The following is a 24,749-nucleotide window of genomic DNA, read 5'->3' as shown; positions in this document are numbered from 1 at the left end:
GCAAGCGCCTCTCTTCACACTCCACGAAGGGCAGTCTGGAGTGACAGACCCTTCAGGACTTCGGGCGACTTCCTGCACGGTCCACGAGCGGCGGCGAGGAAGCAGTGGTGCAAGGTCCACAGCAGTGGCCTTGCTAAGGGTGAGTGCTTTCCTAGCAACGCGTGTCCTCGAGTGGAAGCGGGTGCTCGTGAGTGCGTGGACTGATTTAATGAAGGGTGGCCGCGTGGGGAATATTTAATCTGTTCGCACAAGTGTGTGTGTGTGTGTGTGCGCGCGCGCGTGTGCGTGTGTGTCCGGCAATTCCCAGAGAAAGTGTGCATGCCACCTGTGACTCCTAGAGCAGGTATCTATGCGTCACTCGGGAATCCGAAAGTATCTGTGTGTGTCACTCGTGACTCCGAGAGCATTATGTGTCTCACTCACTATTCTTAGAGCGTGTGTGTGTGTGTGTGTGTGTGTGTGTGTGTGTGTGTGTGAGAACCGCGATTCCTAAAGTATGTGGGGGGCGGGGAGAGTGCTCACGGACGACTCCTAAAGGATATATATGTATGTATGTCACCCGAAGCTCCTAAAGCGTGTGGGGGTCACCAGCGATTCCTAGACGGTGTATGCCATTCCTAGAGCATGTGGGCGCGCGGGGGGGGGGGGGGTCACTAGCGACTCTTGGAGGATCTATGTGTGCCACCCGCGGCTCTGAGAGAGTGTGGGCGGTCACTGGCGACTCCTAGAGGATGTCTGTGTGCCACCCGCGGCTCTGAGAGAGTGTGGGCGGTCACTGGCGACTCCTAGAGGATGTCTGTGTGCCACCCGCGGCTCTGAGAGAGTGTGGGGCCACTGACGACTCCTAGAGGATGTCTGTGTGCCACCCGCGGCTCTGAGAGAGTGTGGGGCCACTGGCGACTCCTAGAGGATGTCTGTGTGCCACCCCGCGGCTCTGAGAGAGTGTGGGGCCACTGGCGACTCCTAGAGGATGTCTGTGTGCCCCCCGCGGCTCTGAGAGAGTGTGGGGCCACTGGCGACTCCTAGAGGATGTCTGTGTGCCCCCCGCGGCTCTGAGAGAGAGTGGGCGGTCACTGGCGACTCCTAGAGGATGTCTGTGTGCCACCCGCGGCTCCTAAACCGTGGGGGGGAGCGGGGGTCACTGGCGACTCCTAGAGGATGGATGTGTGCCACCCACGCCTCCTAAAGCGTGGGCGAGGAGGGGTTCACGGGCGACTCCTAGAGGATGGATGTGTGCCACCCACGGCTCCTAAACCGTGGGGGGGGGGGGGACGTCACTGGCGACTCCTAGAGAATGGATGTGTGCCACCCGTGGCTCTGAGAGAGTGTGGGGCCACTGGCGACTCCTAGAGGATGTCTGTGTGACACCCGTGGCTCCTAGAGAGTGTGTGTGGGGTCACTGGCGACTCCTAGAGGATGGATGTGTGCCACCCGCGGCTCCTAAAGCGTGTGGTGGTGGTGGGGTCACTGGCGACTCCTAGAGGATAGATGTGTGCCACCCGTGCCTCCTAAAGCGTGGGGCGGGGGCGTCACGGGCGACTCCTAGAGGATGGATGTGTGCCACCCGCGCCTCCTAAAGCGTGGGCGAGGAGGGGTTCACGGGCGACTCCTAGAGAATATATGTGTGCCACCCACGGCTCCTAAATAAAGCATGTGGTGGTGGTGGGGTCACTGGCGACTCCTAGAGGATGTCTGTGTGACACCCGTGGCTCCTAGAGAGTGTGTGTGGGGTCACTGGCGACTCCTAGAGGATGTCTGTGTGACACCCGTGGCTCCTAGAGAGTGTGTGTGGGGTCACTGGCGACTCCTAGAGGATGGATGTGTGCCACCCGCGGCTCCTAAAGCGTGTGGGGAGCGGGGTCACTGGCGACTCCTAGGGATGGGTGTGTGCCACCGCGGCTCCTAAAGCGGGGGTGGGGGGGGCGTCACGGGCGACTCCTAGAGGATGGATGTGTGCCACCCGCAGCTCCTAAAGCGTGTGGTGGTGGTGGGGTCACTGGCGACTCCTAGAGGATGTCTGTGTGACACCCGTGGCTCCTAGAGAGTGTGTGTGGCGTCACTGGCGACTCCTAGAGGATGGATGTGTGCCACCCCGCGCCTCCTAAAGCGTGTGGGGAGCGGGGTCACTGGCGACTCCTAGAGGATGGATGTGTGCCACCCACGGCTCCTAAACCGTGGCGGCGGGGGGGGGGGGGGCGTGTCACCGGCGACTCCTAGAGGATGGATGTGTGCCACCCGCGGCTCCTAAACCGTTGGGGGGGGGGGGGGCGTCACGGGCGACTCCTAGAGGATGGATGTGTGCCACCCGCGCCTCCTAAATCGTGTGGTGGTGGTGGGGTCACTGGCGACTCCTAGAGGATGGATGTGTGCCACCCGCGGCTCCTAGAGAGTGTGGGGTCACTGGCGACTCCTAGAGGATGGATGTGTGCCACCTGCGGCTCCTAAAGTGTGTGGTGGTGGTGGGGTCACTGGTGACTCCTAGAGGATGGACGTGTGCCACCCGCGGGTCCTAGAGAGTGTGGGAGTCACTGGCTATTGAGAGAGAGAGAGAGAGAGAGAGAGAGAGAGAGAGAGAGAGAGAGAGAGTGTTATTCGAGACTCCTAGAGATGTGTGTCACCCATGTACCTTATAGCCTCTGTGTGTGTGTGTGTGTGTGTGTGTGTGTGTGTGTGTGTGTGTGGCCTGCAACTCCTACATATTTGATGATGATATTGGATTTTTTTTTTCTTCCTTTACAAAATCAAATAGGAGTAGGGAATCAAATACATTATGGAGCATATTGTACCATAGTCTCCTTATTGTGTGCTAATAAGAAAGTCCCCCACTCAAGTATATTTTAGAGATAATTTAAACTTAAAAGAATTGAAAGCATTTCTGGAACTTAGAAAAAACGAGACCACCTATATTTATTTAATCTAGGGAAATTTTAAAATTAATTTAGTTTAGTTGCTTGTTCGTTAGTTTTGCTTGTTTGGTTGAGACAGAGAAGTGTCACCACATCTGGCTTTGGGGAACTTTATAAAATGTTAGTTCTGAGTTGGTATCAAGCAGAATTTGTGTAGAAATTTTGGCTACAAAAAAAAGCATGGTTGTTTTTTGTTTGTTTTGTTTTGTTTTGTTTTGTTTTGGGGCTGGACAATAGTGTCTTTAATCCCAGTACTCAGGAGACAGAGGCAGGTGGATCTCTGTGAATTCAAGGCCAGCCTGGTTGACAGAATGAGTTCCAGGACAGCCAGAGCTGTATAGTGAACTCAATCTTGAAAAGACAAAAGAGAAAAAAGAAGAGGAAGAAAGGCAAAAAAGAAAAGCACCATATGGTTGCTGGGAATTGAACTCAGGACCTTTGGAAGAGCAACCAATGCTCTTAACCTCTGAGCCATCTCTCCAGCCCTGAGAGCAGGCTTTCTTAACACACCTTAATCTGGGAGGACCTTTAAAAGAAAAAGCTTTAGGGTTCGTTCTGTGGTTGACACTTGGGCACAGTCAAGAAGTGTTCTGTCACGAAAGCTACAGCCCCAGCTAAGATACTTTAAAGGTCTGTTTTATGTTTAGTTGTGCACATATGTGTTTGTGGAGGTACTGTATCTGGGGTAAGTGCAGGTGGGTGACAGTGCCCCTAGAAGCAAAAGGGTCAGACGCCCTGGAGGTGTAGGTAGCAGAGACTGACAATGCTAGGAATTGGACTTGGGTCCTCTGCAAGGCCAGCAAGCACTCTGAACCACTGAGCCAACTCTCCAGCCACTAAAACAGTTAAAAAAAAAAAATTCTTTTTTTTTAAAGTTCACTACTTCCTAGTCGGGTGGGCACAGACACACTTGCAATGCCAGCGTTCGGGATGCTTTGGTGGGAAGAGTTTGACTTCAAGGCTGTCTTAGGCCGGGCACTAAGAGCCTGCCCTCCACCGACACAGTCACTCATGGATCAGAGCCTCTGCTTGCTCTCCCATTCCTAGCACAGAGCTAACTCTGGACCTGCCTTCCCTTTCCCTACCCCAAGGAGATTTCTGTGGTATTTTTCCAGGGTGGGACCGCTCCAGGCAAATCACAGATGCTATTGATATGGATCCAAGTACATCACTGTCCCGTCTGTGGGCTCACAGGGCAAGATGCGCTTAACCACGCAAGCTTTACAACCCGAGCTCTGCCCTGGAACCGTGTAACGATGGAAGGAGAGAACTCACTCCATAGGGCTGTCCTCTGACCTCCACACATGTGTGCCCCCCTCACACACACACACATTAATAATACTAAACCAAAACCAAAATGTAAAAAAACATCAGCCTGGCCTCCCGCCGTGGTGCATGCCGTTAGTTCCAGCCTCCGAGAGCTGAGACAGGAGGTCTCTGTGAGTTCAAAACCAGTTTGGTCGACATAGGGAGCTCCAACCCAGCCCCCTCAAAGTTTGGCCAGAAAAGTCTTAACCTGGGCTCCTGACAGGAGACACAGAAAACAGAATTCCAGGTCGGTAATAGTAATTAGGAGAGACGATCTCTGGGGAGTCGCCGAAGAACTTGCTGGGTGGTGACTGGGGGCAGCATGCAGGACGCTGAAAGTCACTCAGTTGTTCTTTGCCGTCTACCGGCCTCCATCCTCCTCCCTCTCCTAGCTTCCTACCTAACTCTGACCCGGGAGGAGAACGTAAGGTTGACGGAAGGATGCTCTGATGTTTTTCACTCTTTTTGGTTTTTCAAGACAGGGTTTCTCTGTGTAGCCTTGGCTGTCCTAGACTCGCTTTGTAGACCAGGCTGGCCTCGAACTCACAGCGATCCTCCTGCCTCCGCCTCCCGAGTGCTGGCATTAAAGGCGTACTCCGTGACGCCTGGCTTTTTCTCACTGGTCGTGGAAGACTGACAACCACGGCAAAAGCAAGTAATGAATGAGAAAGTCTCCCCCCTGTGGCGAAGACAAGAACTGCACGTCCCTCTAGCGTCCGCCCCCCACGCGCCCCCCACCCCTCCCTCCCTGCCCCCCCGCCCCTCCCCGCGCCCCCCTCCGCCCCTCCCCGCGGCCCTACCCCACCCCGCAGCCACGCAAACTGTCTAAGCTGTACCTTAGAGGGAAAGCTCAGATTTCCTACAAGTCGAGAGGGTTTGAGTGTGATTGTCCCATGACTCATGAGACAATTGAAAATCCTGGGAAGATTCTAGGACCGCTCACCTTGCCTTCATCTAAGCGGTGACTCCTATTAGCCTCTCGCCCATTGCTTAGAGTAGACTCTTTTCTGACACTGTAAGCGAATGTCACAACGTGAGGAGCCAACCACCTCATAAAGACTATACCTCTGGTTACAATTGCAACTGAATTTCAGCCTGAGTTTATCAGTCTCTCCCTCCGAGTGATTGATACACGCTAAAGTTGGTCAGTCTCTCACCAGTCAGGGATCCCCCTGTGCTAAAGCACTGAGTTCAATGAAGAGCAGGCGTGGCAGGAACCTAGCATCCAACACTGAGCACTGCAGCACAGCGGGAAAGACGATGGGGGGCGGGGGGGCGGTGGGAGAGAAGCGGGAGCTCTACGCTTAAGGGTGAGCACTCTGGAGAAATGGGCAGTGCTGGGGTGAGAGGCCTTTGACCAGGGCTTGGGGGTGTAGCCTGGTCGATAGAAAGCTTATCTGGATTCACAGGGCCCTGGGTTCTATCCTCAGTACGGCATAACGCCGGGTTGTGGTGCACGCCAGTCATCTTAGCACTTGGGAGGTAGAGGCAGGAGGATCAGAAGTTCAGGAGATCTTTAGCTACAAGGTGGGTTTAAGCCCAGCCTGGACTATGTGAAACCTCTTGGGGGAGACGGGGAGGGGGACAAAAAAAGAAGAAGAAGAAAAACCTTACATAGAATCACTCCACCAAAGGAAGTGGCCCTACTTTGAAAACAGCTCTGACGAATGAATATACGTTATATATATATATACATATATATATTATAATATATATAAAAAGGTCATCTTTACAAAGCAACAGAAACAAGAAAAGGCAAAGCCATGTCTGCTCGACTGTGAAGTGTCACGGAACTTCTTCCTGTCACAGGCAGTAGCGTACTCGCGCCTCTTTCTTTCTGGGGAATATAGTACACGCAAGGAAAAGTTCACAGACCCACAGTGGACATCTTGATAAAGCGTCTTTGTTTTTTGTTTTTGGTTTTTTTTTTTTTGCCATTTGTAACCATTCCCTATGCTAAAGAAGGGTCACTCTTAAGGTTTCACACAATGTGGACCCCCAGGCCTCTTCAGCTTTAAACACACTAGGAAGGGTGGGCTTTCGAGGTCCAGGTGAAACCTTGAGTTTAGGAGGCAAACTTCAGGAGGACATTTGGGGTCACCTATGCTTTACTGTGAGTGAGAGTGACCTTCTTTCTGTCTGCTCTGTCTTCCTCAATGCTGTATCTTTATTATTCGGGGCTAAAAAGAGATATATTATGTTGTAGATTATAATGGCCACCCCTGGAGAAGGCAACCAACCCAAAGATGAAGGGGCACCCCAGCTACTGGTGCGGCTGCTGCAGCTTGAGCGCCGGGTGGCCCGCAGACGCCTGTCCCAGGCCCGCCATCGAGCCACCCTGGCAGGGCTCTTCAGCAAACTTAGGAGTACAGTTTACTGCCAGTCTGATCTCACAGCCTCCAAGGTACAGGGACTTGGGGGCGGTGAAACATTTCTCCACTTGGCGGGACTTCGGAAGGAGGGAAGGGCTGCTCAAGAGCTGCCTGCCCTGCTGCCTGTAGGCAAACTGTCAAAGCCGGGCTTCCCCGCCCTCCTGCAGCAGGCAGCCTGACATAGGAGGGAGTTATGGGTCAGAGGGAGGCCATATGGTTACTTGGTGGGCAACAGTCAGCTTACAACAAATGCTCCAGGACCCTGTATATCCATCTACACACACACACACACACGCGCACACACACACACACACACACACACACACCACACACCCCATATCCACATGTACAAGCGTACATACATGCCTGTACCACATCACACACTAGCACTCATGTGCAGGCTCGCTGTTATCTGTACCTCCCAGCACACATGATCTTTTCCTGCTCTTTTTGTTGATGCTAATGTTTGAGGCAGTCTCCATATACCCCAGGCTAGCCTAGAACTTTCCAGAGAATAGGCCAGCCTTGAAATCACACTTTCCTCCCTTTGCCTCCCCAAAGCAGGGTAAAGACCATTACCCCAGATTCTTTGGTCAAATTATGCAAGGTTTATTTCTGTCAGACAGGACTGTCTCCATAAAGTGGGGTTTGAAAACACAGCATTGAACACAGGAAAGGGAAGGAACGGTTTATATAGTCAACACTGGGAGATTTTCAAGGGTGGGGGTGTTTCCAGAGGCATTTTGCTTATGTAGGAACTTGGCTGAACGTTTTAAGATTATTTGGCAGCACATCTTATGAAGATATATATGTTCAAGGTGTGAGTCAAACACCAGAGGGCAGAGATTACGTCAAGTTTCAGAAACGGGTTAAAAAGCACTGTCAAGTTTAATTTTGCAGAAAACACAAATGACCTTGTTTTGACCTTACAGCAAAGTGCCATCCATTATTAAGATGGAGTCAGGCTGGTCCATGAGATGGCAGGTGTGCACCAGCCGGCTCCTTTCCTTCTCAGCTATCCTTTTAACTGCTAACTAACAGTACACTACTTAAAAAACAAAACAAAACCGTACACTATTTTGCTGGCAGAGATTGGAGTGAAGCCTGGTAGATGGGGTGTTGGCAGAAGAGGTCAAGTCCATGTGGTGAGAGCACCACAGGGGGCCACAGTGGAGAGGTCCTGTGTCTCCTCACCTTCCTCACAGAGGCTGGAGGGGGAGAGGAAGGGAGGGGAGACACGGAAGGAAGGCGAGGCCAAAGAGAAGTTGTGTTCCCACTCCAGGCCTGAACTCTCTGTGGCCCTGTACACAGTCCCAGCTAGGTAGCTTCCTTCCCAGGATGGTCCCTTCAACAAAGCAGCAATCATAAAATTAGAAGGTTTCCTGTTAATAGAGTGTCCAGAGGACTCTCATTTGGGATGGGGGGGTGGGGGGGGGTGGGGGGGGCGACGTAGGAGGACAATGTAGGACAGCTCCTGAGCAGGCCCAGGCCTCTGTGGAAAATTTATAAAGGTGGCTCCTGGCCATTTTGCACAGTGCTCTGACACCTGTAGTCTTCTCAGCTTCAGGAACCCCACACAGACCCCCAGCAGCCTTTGGAGAAGGGTGGGAGGCTAGAGAGTAGCGAAGGAAAGCAAACTTCAGAACCTCAGGGAGCAGGAGTGGGTCCTCTGCTGCGAAGCAGAGCTCTCCCCGGGGTGCGTCCACTTGCTTTGTGCTTTGGAGAGGCATAGAAACCTAAGTCCCTGTCAGTGACTGATGGAGAGGTGGTCACAGGCCAGCAGGATTGCCAGCAGGAACGCAGGCACCCGGTGAAACAAGGGGACACTAACGGCTCCCTCATAGGTCTTGGTGGCTCTTCCAAGACTCCCAGGAAATGATGGATGCTGTGCTCACGTCATCATTTCCCAGTATGTCGGGCTGTCTACTCCTCATATCCCTGTTCACACCGTTCCCATTTTACAGACCAGGAGACTGAGGCTCTGAAAAGTTAAATTGCCTGTGTTGAATGGCACAGCCACAAGGGCCTCGGAACCCCGCTGTCTGGTGTCTTCTTTCTTTCTTTCTTTCTTTCTTTCTTTTCTTTTCTTTTCGGGCTTCTGCACAAAAAAAAAAAAAAAAAAAAAAAAAAAAAAAAAATTTTTTTTTTTCCTCTATGAGGCTGATGATTAACAAGCATTTTTTTTTTTTTTTTTTTTTTTTTTTTTTTTTTGGTTTTTCGAGACAGGGTTTCTCTGTGTAGCCTTGGCCATCCTGGACTCACTTTGTAGACCAGGCTGGCCTCGAACTCACAGCGATCCGCCTGCCTCTGCCTCCCGAGTGCTGGGATTAAAGGCATGTGCCACCACGCCCGGCTAAGCATTTTTTAAAAAGATGTTTTGTTTTGTTTTTTAGTTCTCCAAGACTGCCATAACAAGACAGCTAACATGGAGTGGGGATGCCTAAGACAACGCGGTTAATTGACAAGGTCGGGGTCCCACCTCCTCTGACCACCTCAGAGGAATCCTTTATGCCTCTGCTAGCTTCCCCAGCCACGCAGCCACGTCTTTCTGCCTTCTTTCTGTGTCCCACTGTTCTATCTCTGTCCACATTTCTCCTTTTCATAAGGACATTGATCACACTGAATCAGGGACCTGGCCAAGAACTCCATTTTAGCATAGGTACCCTATCCCAAAATAAATAGCCACCCACCATCATTGCTGCCAGGGGTAGGGACCAAAACATATCTCTGTCTTTCTGGTTGGGGTTTGGGGGCGGGAAGATAATTCAATTAGAACAAAAATCCTACAGTGAGCCTATGAAAAGCACGCTGAAGGGCAGGAGAGAGAGAGTCCCATTCCCGGAACCCTCATGGCGGAGTGAGAGGAGCAGCCCCTGGCAGTCATCCTATCGTCCCTACACGGGCGCTGTGACACACCCCCATCATAAAATAAACGTTTAAAAATAGAAATGAAGGCTTTCGTGGGACATGCCCCTTGGGCTAGTATGCAGATATAAGTGAGTATATACCATTTGATTCTTTCTGCTTCTGGGTTAACTCACTCATTATGATCATTTCTAGCTCAATCCATTTATCCACAAATTTCGGGAATTCCTTGTTTTAATAGCTGAGTAGTATTCCATAGTGTATATGTACCACGTTTCTTATCCAGTCTTCTACTGAGGGACACTTAGGCTGTTTTCCATGTTCTGGCTATTATGAATAAGGCTGCTATGAACATGGTTGAGCAATTTTCTTGTTGTGTGCTGGAGCATCTTCTGGGTATATTCCAAGGAGTGGAATAGCTGGGTCTTGAGGAAGCCCTATTCCTTTTTCTGAGATAGCACCAGATAGATTTCCAAAGTGGCTGTACTAGTTTGCATTCCCACCAGCAATGAAGGAGTGTTCTCTCTCCCCACATCCTCGCCAGCATGTGGTGTCGCTTGAATTTTTGATCTTAGCCATTCTGATGGGGTGTAAGATGGAATCTCAGAGTTGTTTTGATTTGCATTTCCCTGATGACTAAGGAGGTTGAGCATTTCTTTAAGTGTTTCTCAGCCATTTGATACTCCTCTGTTGAGAATTCTCTTACCAGGAAACTGGGACAGAGGGGAAGGCATCCTATTGGGACTCTAAATGAGAGACGCATGGGAGAACAGCAAAATAAAAGGATCCAGAGGGTCCTAGAAATCTACAAGTAGAACAATATGATAGGCAGATTTGGGCCCAGGGGTCCCGCTCAAACTAAGGCACAGCCAAGACAATACAGGAGGTAAACTTTAAACCCTTCCCAGATCTAGCCAATGGTCAAAATATTCTCCACAGTTGGAGTGGAGAGTGTGATACGACTTCTCACGTACTCTGGTGCCTCACATTTGACCATGTCTCCTGAGGGGGAGACCTGGTGGCACTCAGAGGAAGGACAAGCAAGTAGCCAGAAGAGACTTGATACCCTATGAGAATATATAGGGGGACGTAATCCCCTCAGGAACAGTCATAGGGGAGGGGAATAATGGGAAAATGGGGGGGGGGAGGAATGGGAGGATACAAGGGATGGGATAAACATTGAGATGTAACAAGAATAAATTAATAAAAAAAAAAAAAAAATAGAAATGAAGGCTGGAGAGGTGGTTCCGAGGTTAAGAGCACTGGCTGCTCTTCCAGAGGCCATGAGTTCATTTCCTGGCAACCACATGGTGGCTCACAACCATCTATAATGAGACCTAGTGCCCTCTTCTGGCTAGCAGGCCTAAATGTAGGCAAAACACTATATACATAATAAATAAATCTTTTTGAAAAACAGAGTTAAAAAAGAATGCAGTGAAAGAAATAGAAATTATATTATATGAAAAATACTCTAGGAAAAAAATGTCAATATCAATGTGTCTGACTTGCCTGATACACGTCGGGGAGGGTGCATCTCAGGTGGCAGATTGCCTGCCTAGCACGCATGAAGCCCTGTAAAGCCAGGCACGGTGCACGCCTGTAATCTCAGCACTCTGGAAGAACCAGAGGTCCAAGGTGATTCTTGGATACACACACAGTACGTTGGAGTTTACCCTGGGCTACACGAGACCTGACCTCAAAGAAAGAGAGGGAGCGAGGCCAGGGAAGAGCTGAGAAGTGCTCTTGAGGCCCAGCAGGCCACTGGCTCTGCAGCACAGTGCCAGAGCTGCAGACTGATATTGCTGCTCTAACAAAGCGCCCTCTTGTGGTGGGGACCTTATAAAGCGCAGAAATGCAGCGCCCGTAGCTCTGGAATCTAGAGTGTCTAAGTTCAAGGTGTCAGCCGACTTAGTGTCCGGAGAGGGCTAGCATGTCTGCTTCTCAATACAGTGCATGCCCTCTATATGAAATCTCACTGTGTCCTTTCATGGAAGAGGTGAACAGGCTCCCTCGGGCCTCTTTTCTCAGGGGTCTGCTCTCATCACAACTGCCTCTTCGAAGACGCCCCGTTGAGTATCTTCGGGTGAGGACTGCGTTAAGCATATGCACTAAAAAGACAAATATGTAGACCCAAGTAGCCAGCGCATCATCTTGTCGTCCCACAACAAGGGCAGTGACGTGTGTAGGACAAAGGGCGGGCAGGCAGGAAAATTTTCCGAATTCAAATTCACAAAACATTTGCTATTTTTTTAGAGCACATGAAATATGTTTAGATCACATAAAAATATTTTAATTAATTTGTTCTTTAAAAAAAAAACAACCCAGGGTCTCATGTATCCTAGGCTGGCCTTGAACTCATATGTAACTGACCTTGAGCTCCTAACATCCTCCTGCCTCTACCTACTGAGTTCTGGGGGTTACAGTCTTGTGCCACTATACCTACCTACACAGAGTATGTGAATTTAGCAGCTAAATATTTTGAGACAAGGCTATTGAGTTGCACGTGGTCGAACTTGAGCAGAAGTCTAGTGCGAGCCTGAGGTTGATGAGCCTTCTAGTCACAGTGTCTCACCCGCAAGCAGCCTATGCAGACATCCATGACGCTGCAGCCACTGCAGTCTTGTCCTCCTCACTCAACATGGCTTGTTTTCAGACACTTCAGGTATTTCAGTGAGCATCCATTTATAGACTGCAAACACACCTCCATGCATTGCAGCAAACCTCCCTCCACTCCACAGACAAGGCCAAGGATCCATCTTGCAGTGAAGGAACATGGCCTCAATCTGAGAAGGCTTTTCCTGGGTCCATTTAAAAAAAAAAAAAAATAGTTTCACCGGGGCGTGGTAGCGGTCGCCTTTAATCCCAGCATTCAGGAAGCAGAGGCAGGCTGATCTCTGTGAGTTTGAGGCCAGCCTGGTCTATAAAGTGAGTCCAGGACGGCCAAGGCTACACAGAGAACCCCTGTCTCGAAAGAAAAAGAAAACAAAAACCAAAAAAAAAAAAAAAAAAAAAAAAAAGGAAAGTAAAATGCGCTGCTTAAGAGGAAAAAAAAAAAGTCTCAGCAGCGAAAGGCTGCCTTCCCAAGCATGTCTGTCTGTGTCCTCAGTGGCAGGTACTGAATAAGGCGAAGATCCATATCCAGGGGCTGGAACAAACCTTGGATACCTTGCTGAACCTCAAAGGCAAGAGACCCCCGACCCCCACCCCCACCCCCGACCCCGACCCCCACCCCCGACCCCCAACCCCACCCTCACCCCCGACCCCCACCCCCACCCCCGACCCCAACCCTCACCCCCGACCTCCACCCCCGGCCCCCAACCCCAACCCCACCCTCACCCCCGACCCCCACCCCCTACCCCCGGAGCAGGCTGCCTCAGGCTTGCTGCTGGAGGCAGAGGCTGGACTCCCGCGCAACCGGCAGATACATTACATTAGGACACAGCCTGTCGGTCGCTGTGCTTGGGGCACGGCTGGCTCCCATCTCAGGGAACACTTGCAGCCTGGCAGCACGGGCATGGGTCCCCAGGCTGTGTGAGCTCCCTAATGGGACACTGCTAAAGGTACCTGACCTCGGCTTTGGGGACCAGAGAGGACATAGACCAGTTCTCGGCCTTTATGTCTCAGAAGTGGGAAAGGGACACCTTACTCTCGAAACCTGGGAGGGTCTAGGTTTTCTGTGCCCGCGGCCCCCCCCCCACCACCACCATAGAATCCCTGAACTAGACGGGCAGGAGAGACCCGAAAGGTCTGGATTTTCTCTTTATGACTCTCGCCCTCATCTCCCTGATAGGAGCCTTCCACCTGGAAGATGGGAATGCCAACACCTTAGAGGAGGTCAAGGAAGAATATGCCAGAATGTACTCTGAGACTGACAGGTAAGACCTGGCGGGCACCAGGAGCCGGAAGCAGACCACTGTAAGCAAGGCCGTCGGGGGCTCCTGGGAGAACCCCACTCTCCTTTAGCCCAAGAACATGGCCTGCAGAGTCGTTCTAAATGATCCATGCTCACTACAGAAACCAGAAAAGGGCAAAAAAGCATGAGACTGTGTGTCGTCTCATCTCTCTGAAAAATCCATGTCATATGAAAATGAAGACAGTACCAACTGTAGCATTTTCACATCTCGTGGAAATAAAAGCCAAATTAGGCTTCTCAAAGACAGAGCGGCCACGGTGTCTTGGGTGCAGAAGAGTCCTGGCTGACGTCATAGTCAAACTTGAGCAGAGAGAGTTTGGTTTGAGAAATGCCGTTCTCTTACGTCTCTGTTAGTTCCACTGTTGGTTACTTTTCTCTCCACTGTAACTCGGATACCTGAGATGACAGGTCAGAGGAGGAGGCCTTCCTTTGGCTCACAGTGGCAGAGCCCTCAGTCCCCCAGGACAAGCACGGCGGTGTGGCAGCAGGAATGTGTGGAAAAGGAGGCCATTCACCTCACAGAAGACAGAAAGCAAAGAGAGGAATAAGAAAGGTCCAGGCCAGCCTGGTCTACAAAGCAAGTCCAGGACAGCCAAGGCTACACAGGGAAACCCTGTCTCAAAAAAACCAAAAAAAAAAAAAAAAAAAAAAAAAAAAAAAAAAAAAAAAGAAAAGAAAGAAAGAAAGAAAGAAAAAGGACAAAGAAAGGTCCATGGATAAGATACACCCAAAATCCCACCCCAATGGTCTACTTCCCCTAGCTAGAGCTAGGACCTACAATCTCAGTCTCAACACATAAGATTTGGGGGCGGGGTTGGGGGGCCTTCAGATCCAAACCGTAACTGAAGGCAAGCTCTATGTTGAAGTTTCTCGCTGCCTGTGCTCTTCATGCATGATGTGGAGGTTTGTTCTCTGCCCTGCCTTGCGGTCAAAAGATGACATAATGCCCCTTCCCTACACACAGATCCCTCAGATTGCAGAACTCTGACAGCATCTTGGACTTGGGGGCCATCTGTCAGGGCCCTGTTGTCTCAGGGGCCCCATGGCATGCCCATCTCCAATAGCCTGATGAATGTCCAGGTTGGCCTCTGATGAGTCCCAGAGTGCAAGCCCTGTTTTCCCTGTCCCAGAGAGGACTACAAACTGCTCTGTGTTACAGCCTATCAACAGCTGCCTACATGAAGTGACGCTGTGGTCCAGGGTTTTTTGGATGTGGACACTTAGAACTTTGGCTTTCTTCTCTGTACATTTTCCCTCCCGTTTCCAGAATTTTATTTTACTTTCTAGGTCAAGTGCTTGACATTATTTTGTTTTATTTGTATTTCATATGGATGGTGTTTTGCTTGTATGTATGTCGGTGCACTGTGTGCATGCAGTTTCCTTGAAGCCTGGGTGCGGGACCCCCGGAACTGGAGTTATAGAGTTATGAACAGCCATGTGGGTGCTGGGAATTGAACCTGGGTCTTCTGGATGAGCAGTCAGTGCTTTCAAACACCGAGCTATCTCTCCAGTCCTGTTTTTCACATTTTTTTTTTAAAGCAATGAATGTGTCTTAGAGCCTTTGGGGAAAATTATTAACTATATATTACTGGATATATAAATATTACATATTAATTAAATCAACAACATAATATTAAATATTACCTATATTATAGCCTAGTGCAAACATTTATTTAAAAATTTAATTATACCATGTAAAGACATTTAAAAATGTGTCAAGAAGAAAAAAAACACCTCTAACCTCCCTCCATATAGACTTTATCATTAACTTTTTTGTTCACAGAAAAATAAAGTGAGATAAGCATGTGGTTTTTCCACTATAGCCTGTGAATGTGGTAGATGTGCCAGACGTCTTGCATTCCTAAGGGCTACTTGGTTATTATCTATATATTTGGATTGTGTGGTTAGAAAAGTTGTGTTATAGGTTTCTGTATGTGCATTCACTGGTGCTATTTGCCTAGCACTGCCTCGGTTCTGTGTTCTCCTGCAGTGTACTCCTAAACAGCTCCCCTCAGAACAGCCCGGCATGGTTCCGCACTGAGGCCGCCCCGGACGCTATGGAAGGAGTCAGTGGTGAAGAGAGAGAGGAGGAGGACCACCAGGAAGAAGAGAAAGAGGAGGAGGAGAAGGAGGAGGAGAAAGTGGATCTCTCGCAGTCCTCTGCCACTTTGATGCCGGACCTCGTGGAATTTGAACGGTGGGAACAGCCTGCTTGACTGGTTCCTCACCACAGGGCGAGTCTGTGGGGAAGGGGATGGATGCTCCAGCTGGCCTGTGTGGCAGCCTCCAAGCATGCAGGATTCAAACCAGGTTCCAAATCACCAAACTGCAGGGTTTCTGTGAGGGAAGTACCCGGCTAGGGACCGCTCAAGGGCTGAGCAAACACTGTGAAAGTTACATCTATGTAGCAAATACAGCTTGTATTTAGAACGGGTGTTTGTCTGCAGTCCCTGGGCAAAGAGTGCTGCTGACACCAATTTATAAGTACTCACCCCTCCTTCCACGACAGACACAACTAGGCCACATCAGATCCTATAGACAGATGGCGCTGGCTTGTCCAAACTTCTAATGCCTCCTCCGCAGACCTTCCAGTGGCCATCTTGGCTTCCTGAGGCAAGGGCAGGAGGCAGGAGGTTTGCTCCACAGCTGAGTCTTTTCAAACCCGAAATTAAAGCAGGAGTGTAGCAGGGCCAGCCTCTTCATGGCCTCAAAACGCCCCCAGAGTGAGGAGAGCCAAAGCAGCCATGCCTTGGACGAGGCATAGTGCTTCAAAAGCAGAAGTAGGCAGAGACAAAACTAAGCTGTCGGTAAACCAAGGAGTGGTGGCCATGTCTGGGAGCTGTGGCCCGATCCTAAGGATCTGGCTACAGGTCTGAGGGACCCACCCCGTCTGTTTCAGGTACCTCAACTTTTACAAGCAGTCAATGGACCTCCTGACCATGAACAGCGTCATCTCCCCTCAGGAAGCGACTCTTCCCATCGTCTCTGCGGCCATCTCCCACCTGTGGCAGACTCTCTCTGAGGAGAAAAAAGCTAGTCTCCTGCAGGTGTGGGAGCAGCAGCAGAGCAGCTTCTCGGAGCTCACTGAGGCCTGCCTGGAGATGGCCTATGCAGAAGACAGCGTGAAGGACAGTGGAGTGGACAGCCAAGGAGCCAGCTGCTCAACAGAGTCCACCCCAGAAGAGGTGGGCAGACCCTGTGGGACAGTGCTTTGCCCTGACTTTCTTGATGCCCCTCGGCAGGTGACTCGTGAGAGGCCTTGTATATGTGCCTTCCACTGTGAGTATTAATGAGTTTAGCGCAGGGAGGGCCTTTCTAGCTCAGATCTGTGGGACAGAACACCAAGCTGATAAACAGGGGAGCACGGGCCCTTCCATGGCCAGGGGTCGGAGTGGGGTGTGGAGAAGGACAGACAGTGGTCCCCAGCTCTTTTTCTTCTTCTCCGTAACTCCCTGGGGAGATCACTGAGCAGACACCTTGAGTTTGAGGCTAGATTTTGACACTCACGCCCTTTCGATGTGCAGGATGTTAAGAAGAAGCTCACCAGCTGCCCCGTGGCCCAGTAGCCCTGGGCGTGCGGCCGACTACAGTGTTAGCGCTGACATGGGTCACTCTGTGCTTCCTTTTAGATCCTCTTTGAAGATGCTTTCGATGTGGCAAGTTTCCTGGACAAGAGTGAGGATCAGCATATGTCTAACATCAGGTGAGAAGACTGGTATAGGAAAGGTTGTGAGACTGCATCCAGGTGAGTGCGTGCTGTAGTTGTGAACACACGTGAAATGGTGTGAGTGTGCATATAAGTAAGAGACTGTGTTAGTGTAAGTGCGAGTGGGTGGGCGTGAGTGCCTCATCCCTCGGGTTCGCGGCTCCTCTTGAGGAGACAGACCCAGAGCCCCAAGAGGCAGGAATCCATCCGCCCTGGCTCAGGGCTGGCACACACCCAGCCACATTCTCAGGGTTCTTCTTGCCAGGTTCCCCCGGTGTGTCTTGGTTCTGCGGCTGCCTGCTCTGGGCAGTCACAGCCCTGCTCCTGGTCTGTCCTGACACAACACACCTTAGAAACAACAGACACTATTTATTGCTCAAGGTTCTGGAGGTTGGATGTTTAATGTCAAGGCAGAGACAAAGTCTGGAAAAGGGCAGTTCCCTGTAGATGGCACCTTCCCTGTGTAAGCAGATCTCTGGAGGCCCCTTTTGTAAGAGTCCTGACACCTTTGCACCGTTCTGTGGGGTTAATGAGCTTCCGTCATTCAAACTTGTAGAAATATAAGTTTTGAGGAAAATGCTGGTCTAGGAGGCAGGCAATAGCAGCCAACCTGACAGAGATGAGGCACAGGGAACCCGGACCAACTTAAAAAGAAGTATTGAGTGGAATCTCTAAGATGCACAAAGAGGGGGGCTGACAGAAACAAACAGAAACAAAGGAGGAGGGGCAGAGGAAAGGACAGCTGCCTCGCGGTGAGAAGATGTAAAAATGGCATTTAGAAAAGCTCTAACGCTAGGAGCTGGAGAGATGGCTCAGAGGTTAAGAGCACTGTCTGCTCTTCCAGAGGTCCTGAGTTCAGTTCCCAGCAACCACACGGTGGCTCGCAACCATCTACACTGGGATCTGATGCCCTCTTCTGGAGTGCAAATGTACATACAGAGAGAACACTCATAAACATAAAAAACAAATAAATAAACCTTTAAAAAGAAGGCCTCATTCATGCCAGACACGGAGGCACACGCCTGTAATCCTAGCACTCTGGGAGGCAGAGGCAGGCAGATCTCTATGAGTTCGAGGCCAGCCTGGTCTACAAAGTGAGTCCAGGACAGCCATGGCTACATAGAGAAACCTTGTCTCAAAAAAACAAAAGCAAAAACAAAAAACAAAATAAAACAAAAAGAAGAGGAGGAGGAGGAGGAGGAAGAGGAAGGTCTCATTCTGCTGAAAAGACAAAAAGAAACCTTTTAAAATGTCTTTTCGTACCTTCCATAGGAAAGGGTTCCTGGGCTATCTGGAACCTCCTTCTAGAAGGAAGTGAGGGCAGGTCTACCTCACAGTATTAACAGCCTCTGTACTGCAAGGCACTGGTTGCACAGGGCTGCTCCCAGAGACAGAGAGGAGGAAACCTGTAAAACACAGCTGCTGTCTTCTCAAAGCTGAGGGTGGGAAGAACCGAGTGAGGCCCACTCCCTGGCTGAACTCACTCAGAGTATGGACCCCTTGCACTGCCTAGGATGACTCCAGAACCATGGGCCCTGCTGCAGGAGACCGAGAGCATGCCTCAGCATGTCACAGCTCAGAACACTACCATTAAGACACAAGAGGCAGGCTTGCCATAGTCACTTCCCAGGCCTCCCAGATACGGCATTTCAGTGAGGTGGTACACACTTCCCAGGAACACCCCTGGCTACTTGAGAACTCAACTGGGTGCTTAAAGGTTGCACAGGGAGCCGGTGTTTAGAGCACAGGTGGTGGCAAGCCCAGGTGAAAGGTTAGGATTCTAAACGGTTTCTGTTTCTTCTACTGTCAGCTCTGTGTTTTCCAACTGCAACTCAGAAAATGTAGAGGAGAAATTTCAGCTCTACATACAGATTGTCGAGTTTTTTAAAGGCCTCTGCTGTGTTAACACTCCGTCAAAACAGGTAAGACGGAGTTGGGGCGGCGAAACCTCTGCCCATCACCTCTAGTGGGGAGGGTACCCTAGCCCACCCCGACTCCAGCCACCTCAGGGCCTTCCAGGCTTCCTGCCTCCTGTGCAATGGAGGATACCAGGGAAACTGAAGAAAGAGGCAGAGGCATGTCCTCCAGGACACTTAAGCACAGGAGCTCTTTGAAGCGAGGCCAGACCCCAGGGGCTGGCTCCTAGCAGGCACCCATAAACGTTGTGCGAGCTATGTAGTCTTCTGCGAGTCTGCAGGAGTATTTCTGGTCAGCTCTTGAAGGCTAAAGTCTCTCTGAAAGCTGACACTGAAAGTCCCAGAATCTTGGATAGGAGGCTGTTCCTGAGACTCTCATGGTCAGGTGCTGTGACCACACCACCAAGGGACAGAGCCCTTTCCGATGCACAGCCATGACTTATCTTTTCAGCTGACCTATCAAGATCTAGTTATTTCTTTAACTTAGTAATATAGCAATGACAAACGTTTGCAATGAGGACACCATTTCCGTGGGCAGAGGTATCCTTTGGCGCCTTTCTCACTGGGTCCTCCTTTCTCCCTCCTCACGCCACGTTCAGCTCCCACTCTTGAGGCCAGTGTCTGACCCTGCACTCTGTTTTCTTCTTCCCACCAAGCCTTGCATACCCATCCTGTAGCAACCGGCCCACTCTTTCTGTGGGATGCAATTAAATTAGTACTTAAAATGTATGCCTTGACTTTACCCCTCCCAAGCATCACCTTGAGGTCTCCTTAGCCGTCCATAGTCAGCTTTATGAAGACGGGGCGTAGCGTAGAACTCATGCTTTGAAAGTTATGGGGCAGGAAGCCTTGTGCACCTATAGGCCAGTGGGAAAAGGGCACTTTCATTCCCTTTCCTGTTGCACCTCCAGCGCTCGGCTGCCCCTTGTCACCTTCACGGGACAGGAGGGTTTGGATGAAGCTCCCTGTCGGCTTTCACACTGCGCTCTCTAAACACTGACTTAAAGCAGCAGAGATTCATGCTGTAATTCCGGCGGCCAGAAGCCTAAAATGAAGGGTTTGCAGGGCAAGGCTGCTCCTGGGAGCTCTAGGGGAGTCTTCCCGTGCCTTGCCAGTGCTCAGTGTCTCCAGAGCAGAGGGGTCTGGGTCGGTGGGGGGGGGGGGGGGGCGGGGAGTGGGAGGTTTACAAACCCCACATCTAGGCGTCACCCTTGGGAGGGCTAGCTCTCCTTACATGGTTGACTGATATTAGGCTCCATAAGGATCAACCTCGATCTGCAGGAAATGGCAAGGGTCATTTTCTGCTTGGCAGAGAGAAGGAAATAAAAAACCCCGTGTTTGCTTCTAAGGAAAGAGACAGTAAGGGTCCTGAGAAGCTGCCTGGCATCTTTGAAAAGATGCTAAACACGCTTGGTGTTTTTGTCCTCCTTCCATCCTTCCTTTCTCTTCCTTCTGTTCCTTTCCTTTCAGTATTTCTTCATAACAGGTAGCCCATCTACACAGTATGAAATTCGAAACCTACCGAGAGATACTCAATAAAACCTTAGTCCCCCTCCTGTCCCTGCCGCTTGCTTACTATCCATCCCACAGTCCTGCCCAGAGGCAACTCCCGCTGCCAGTTCCTGCACTCCCATTCAAAGGCAGTGTGAGGACATTTGCGTGTTTCCCAAACACAAATGGCTGTCTACTAAGGAGGTGCCTTGCCCTTAACTCCTCTCCTAGCAGTCTGTACCACAGATAAGGACCACCACATTTTTCCTTAAAGCCAGCCCCATGGCCCATTGCTGGGTGCATGACGCTGTAAGGTCTCCGTATTCTGTAGGTGTGTATTTAGAAAAAGCTTTAAGATTTTTCCCTCTGTTATGGGTGTGTGGAAACCCCCAGCATGGGGTGGAAGGCAACTCTTTGCTGCCCTTCCTGGAAGTCAGAGGATGTTGTATTGAACAAAAAGGAAATAACCATGCCTCCTACCTGGAGTGAGGTTGCAGGTGAGAGGGAGGAGACTGGAGGATGCTGGGACCTTCTTATCTGCCCGGAAACCGTTTGGTCCTGATTTTCGGCCTCTTGTTTACCTATCTGCAGGAGCCAGATCCTCCGGTGGATGATGACGTGATGCTGCTGAAATGCCTGGAGACCTTTGATGATGAAGATCTGTGATGCAGAAGGGCTAGGAAGGAAAAGATTGAATGGGGGTGGGGTGGAGGCGGGCGGGGGTTTCCGAGATTGAATGCTAATAGCGAGAGTTATACCACGGTGTCTTTCAAGACTCTTTGAGAACGGCTGTTTCCAGAAGCCTTTTTGATGTTCTTAGTTTCTGGTTACCATAAAGTGTTATGAGAAGCATGCACTCGCCGTGTGTTTTTTTTTTTTTTTGGGGGGGGGGGGGGCTTGTTGAGCATAAGGGACTAGTGTGTTGCAGGACATACACTCAGCATGTCCCTATTCATAGATAGCTGGAGAGATACCGTGTATAGCCCAGGCCCAGGCCATGAGCTTTTCCAGGAGATGATAGGCAGGATCCGCCCCTGTGGGTGATGTAATAGCAAGTCCTCTCAGCATGTCCTGGACTCAGGACTCTGCTGTGGTGGGTTCTCCAAAGCTCTCCAGCCCAGTTGCTCATCCTGTGTGTCCTGTGAACCCAGGAACACAGGTCAGCTCAACCCTATACTCCGGGGCCACAGGATGGGACCCAATATACCTGGTGCTTCTACTTCAGACTGCCTGGCTAGGTGCTGCAGAGACAGCTGGTGGTGTAAGCACTTCGGGCTGAGGCTCCTGGCCAGTGTGTGTGTGGATATCCTTGGGCTTGCGCGTTAGCGGTGAGAGGGAATTTTGTGTCAACTTGATTAGGCTATGATACCCTTTATTTGGTCATACATCATTCTAGATGTTTCCATGAATGTACTTTTTTAAAAATAAGATTGCCATTTAAATCAGTAGATATAGTATAGTAGATCATGCTCCCCAGTGCATTCAATTAAAGGCTTTAATAACAAAAGGACGGTTCCTCAAAGGAGGGAGGACCTCCATGGCAGCTTTTCCTCACTAGGCAGCCTCCACAGTGAATGTGGGAATTGTACCTCCGTGATAGCATGGACCAGCCGGGTAGAGTAAATCTCTCTCTGTCTGTGTACAGACATGTACATCCAGCTGGTCTGTCTCTCTGGTATGCTCGACTAGAGAGTCTCCCCAGTCTCCTAAGATCCTGACACTAAGGTGATGTGGGATGCCTCCAGGTCCCTAGCTTTCACTAGAACCTTCAAAGAATCCCACTGCGAGTGTACAAGGGTCAGAGCTTTGCCTGATACTTCACAGCTTACAAATGATCGAACCAACTGGACACAGTGATGCACACCTTTAATCCCAGCACTCGGGAGGCAGAGGCAGGTGGAGTTCGAGGCCAGCCTGGTCTACAAAGTGAGTCCAGGACACAGCCAAGGCTACACAGAGAAACCCTGTCTCAATAAAACAAAACAAACAACAACAACAAAACAAACAAACGATCGAACCAAAGAGGCAGTAGGGGGCACTTCGGAGACATCTAGGCAGCCAGGGGCTTTCCGCACTTTGGTGGTCTGATCTCCTAGACCTCACTGTAACTAGTTGGTTTTATCCTTTTGCCTTATGACTGTCTGCGATCAGTTAGTGCCGGAACTTATTTATACGATTCTGTCCGCTGCAAGGGAAGGCTCTCAAAAAGAAAAATCCTGAGCGGCGAGAAGCCGACCCGTAATTAAGCATGACTGCTGTTCTTGCAGAGGCGCTGAGTTCAGTTCCGTCCCCCAGCATGTTAGTAACAACTGTAACTCTAGTTCTAGGACAGCCAATGCACCTTTCTGGCCTCCATGGGTGCTGCACTCGTGTGTGTGTGTGTGTGTGTGTGTGTGTGTGTGTGTGTGTGTGTGTGTCCTTATACAGGCACACGTACATACACATTTTTAGAGGAATCAAATATATGAATAAACAATTCAGGCAGCACAGAGAGCATAATACTGTTGTAGTTTAAGGGATGTGGCAGCAAGGGAAAGACATGGGTGGCTTTGCTTAGGAAGTTACAGAGGCTATGGAGCTTGTATAGCATTCTGGGAACCCTAGGTTCAGTCCTTAGGGGCATATCTATAACCCTAATACTTCAGTAGAGGCAGGAGGGCTCAGTAGTTCAAGGTCATCCTCAGCTACATAGTGAGTTTGAGGTTGGAATGAGGAGGAGCCACTGGGGACAGACGCACACTTATGTTCATGGCTCTGTCATGATGGGCACCGTGTCAGGGGACTGGGCACTTAGGCTTACAGACCACCACCCCAGCTCTCTGTATTCCAAAGGAACTAGGGAATAGAAATTAATAGAGGATATTTAATATATTTACAGTTTGGCCAACCCAGAGGAGAGGGATTTTCCCCACCAAAGATCAGAACATGTGTTAATTTGGTTAATAATGAATATGTTAATTACCCCTTTGAGCCTTAGAGGCCAAGCCTCAGGTTGTCTCCATTGTCTGTTATAGAGAGAACTTTTTATTCAAATTTAGGTGAGGAAAACAAGATCTTAAGGATCCTCCATTCTTTAAAATATTTATTTTATTTCCCCTACATGTATGTCCATGTTCCACATGTATGCAGTACCCATAGAGGCCTCCACATGTGTGTGTGTATACACACACACACACACACACACACACACACATGTGCATGCACCTTCAAAAAATGTACACATATCATACACTGCACACACATGTAGTGGAGGGAAGATAGAGTGGACAGAGCAAGTCTGCCTGTGCTTTCCATGGGGAGTTATAACAATAACAGTGGAGACTGGTACAACCCACCCATCTGAGGTCGGACCACTCGTCCTGCGATGTTCATATGAATTGGAGGTGGAAAAGATGGAGTGAAGAATGGGACTGAAGATACCGTGGTGAGTCCTTGCTGTGCCCTCCATGTTGGCACGCCCCCTGACCCCGGCTTAGGACAAGACGAATCATAAACAAGCACAAAATTAATATGCATGTCAGGGACACTGAGCTCATGTCCACTCAACCAAAGCTAACAGAGCGAGAACAAAATGAAGACTGAGGTATAGAGCCCCGAAGTCGATCCTCCCACGACAGTAGAAAGATAAGTTTCTAAAGGAATCAACATTCCTCCATAAAAGTGAGGCCATCTACCTAATTCGTGTGGCGGCACCACAGGCACAGAGAAACACATCAGGAGTTGGCCCACAAACATGCCACTGGCCCCAACATAGATGGATGCTGCAGGCAGTGAGAACTTCCCTACGTGGGTGTGGGGACTAAATTTGGGTCCTCTGGATGAGAAGCAGGTGCCCACAGCTGCTGAGATATCTTTCCAGCCTAGAAAATACTTTTTTAAAAAATGAAATTGAGGGCCAGAAAAAATGGCTCAGTGGGTAAAAGTGCTTGCGAACCAAGCCTCGTGACCTGGGTTTGATCCCCAAGACCCACATGGTAGAAGAAGAGAATTGATTTCTGTTGGTCATTACCTCACCACCACACACATGTGTGCATGCGCACCAACAAAATGTTTTTAAAAAAGATGAATTTACCAGCCTGAGGCGAGAATTGTTAGAATTAGATTTTGGCAATATTGAAATCGTACAATGAGTTTATAAATAGTAAAAATGGCCATAAAATTACACAAACAAATGCACACCTTTGATGGCCTAATGTAATTCCAGTGGATATTTCTGAAAATTTTATTACATACCTATAAAATGAAATTTTTAAGCGTCTGCAAGCTTTAAGT

The 24,749-nt window shown here is 49.9% G+C and overlaps 1 protein-coding gene across 2 annotated transcripts; it reads left to right on the top strand.

Moving 5' to 3' along the window:
- The first annotated feature begins 6,426 nt into the window (after positions 1–6,426).
- Positions 6,427–21,143, top strand: Stra8 (stimulated by retinoic acid 8). Of its 2 annotated transcripts, none has more exons than XM_051151554.1 (8): positions 6,427–6,618; positions 12,558–12,633; positions 13,242–13,326; positions 15,370–15,393; positions 16,264–16,549; positions 16,994–17,067; positions 18,881–18,992; positions 21,069–21,143. In XM_051151554.1, exons 1-8 carry the CDS (start codon positions 6,427–6,429, stop codon positions 21,141–21,143), a joined length of 924 nt encoding a protein of 307 aa, XP_051007511.1. The 2 variants fall into 2 exon arrangements, with proteins under 2 accessions (XP_051007511.1, XP_051007510.1); XM_051151553.1 differs by having other exon boundaries at positions 15,355–15,561.
- Positions 21,144–24,749: the final 3,606 nt, after the last annotated feature.

Source organism: Acomys russatus, chromosome 10, assembly GCF_903995435.1.
Source record: "Acomys russatus chromosome 10, mAcoRus1.1, whole genome shotgun sequence".
In the NCBI taxonomy this organism is placed as follows: domain Eukaryota; kingdom Metazoa; phylum Chordata; class Mammalia; order Rodentia; family Muridae; genus Acomys; species Acomys russatus.
This window is presented reverse-complemented; position numbering and strand designations above follow the sequence as displayed.

What these genes read in the sequence shown, in the direction of transcription:
- Stra8 (XM_051151553.1), top strand. Translation starts at nt 6,427, where the DNA reads ATGGCCACCCCTGGAGAAGGCAACCAACCCAAAGATGAAGGGGCACCC. An exon ending in GACCTCGTGGAATTTGAACG is followed by an intron (nt 15,562 to 16,263) that starts GTGGGAACAGCC and finishes CGTCTGTTTCAG; the next exon opens with GTACCTCAACTTTTACAAGC. An exon ending in TTAACACTCCGTCAAAACAG is followed by an intron (nt 18,993 to 21,068) that starts GTAAGACGGAGT and finishes ACCTATCTGCAG; the next exon opens with GAGCCAGATCCTCCGGTGGA.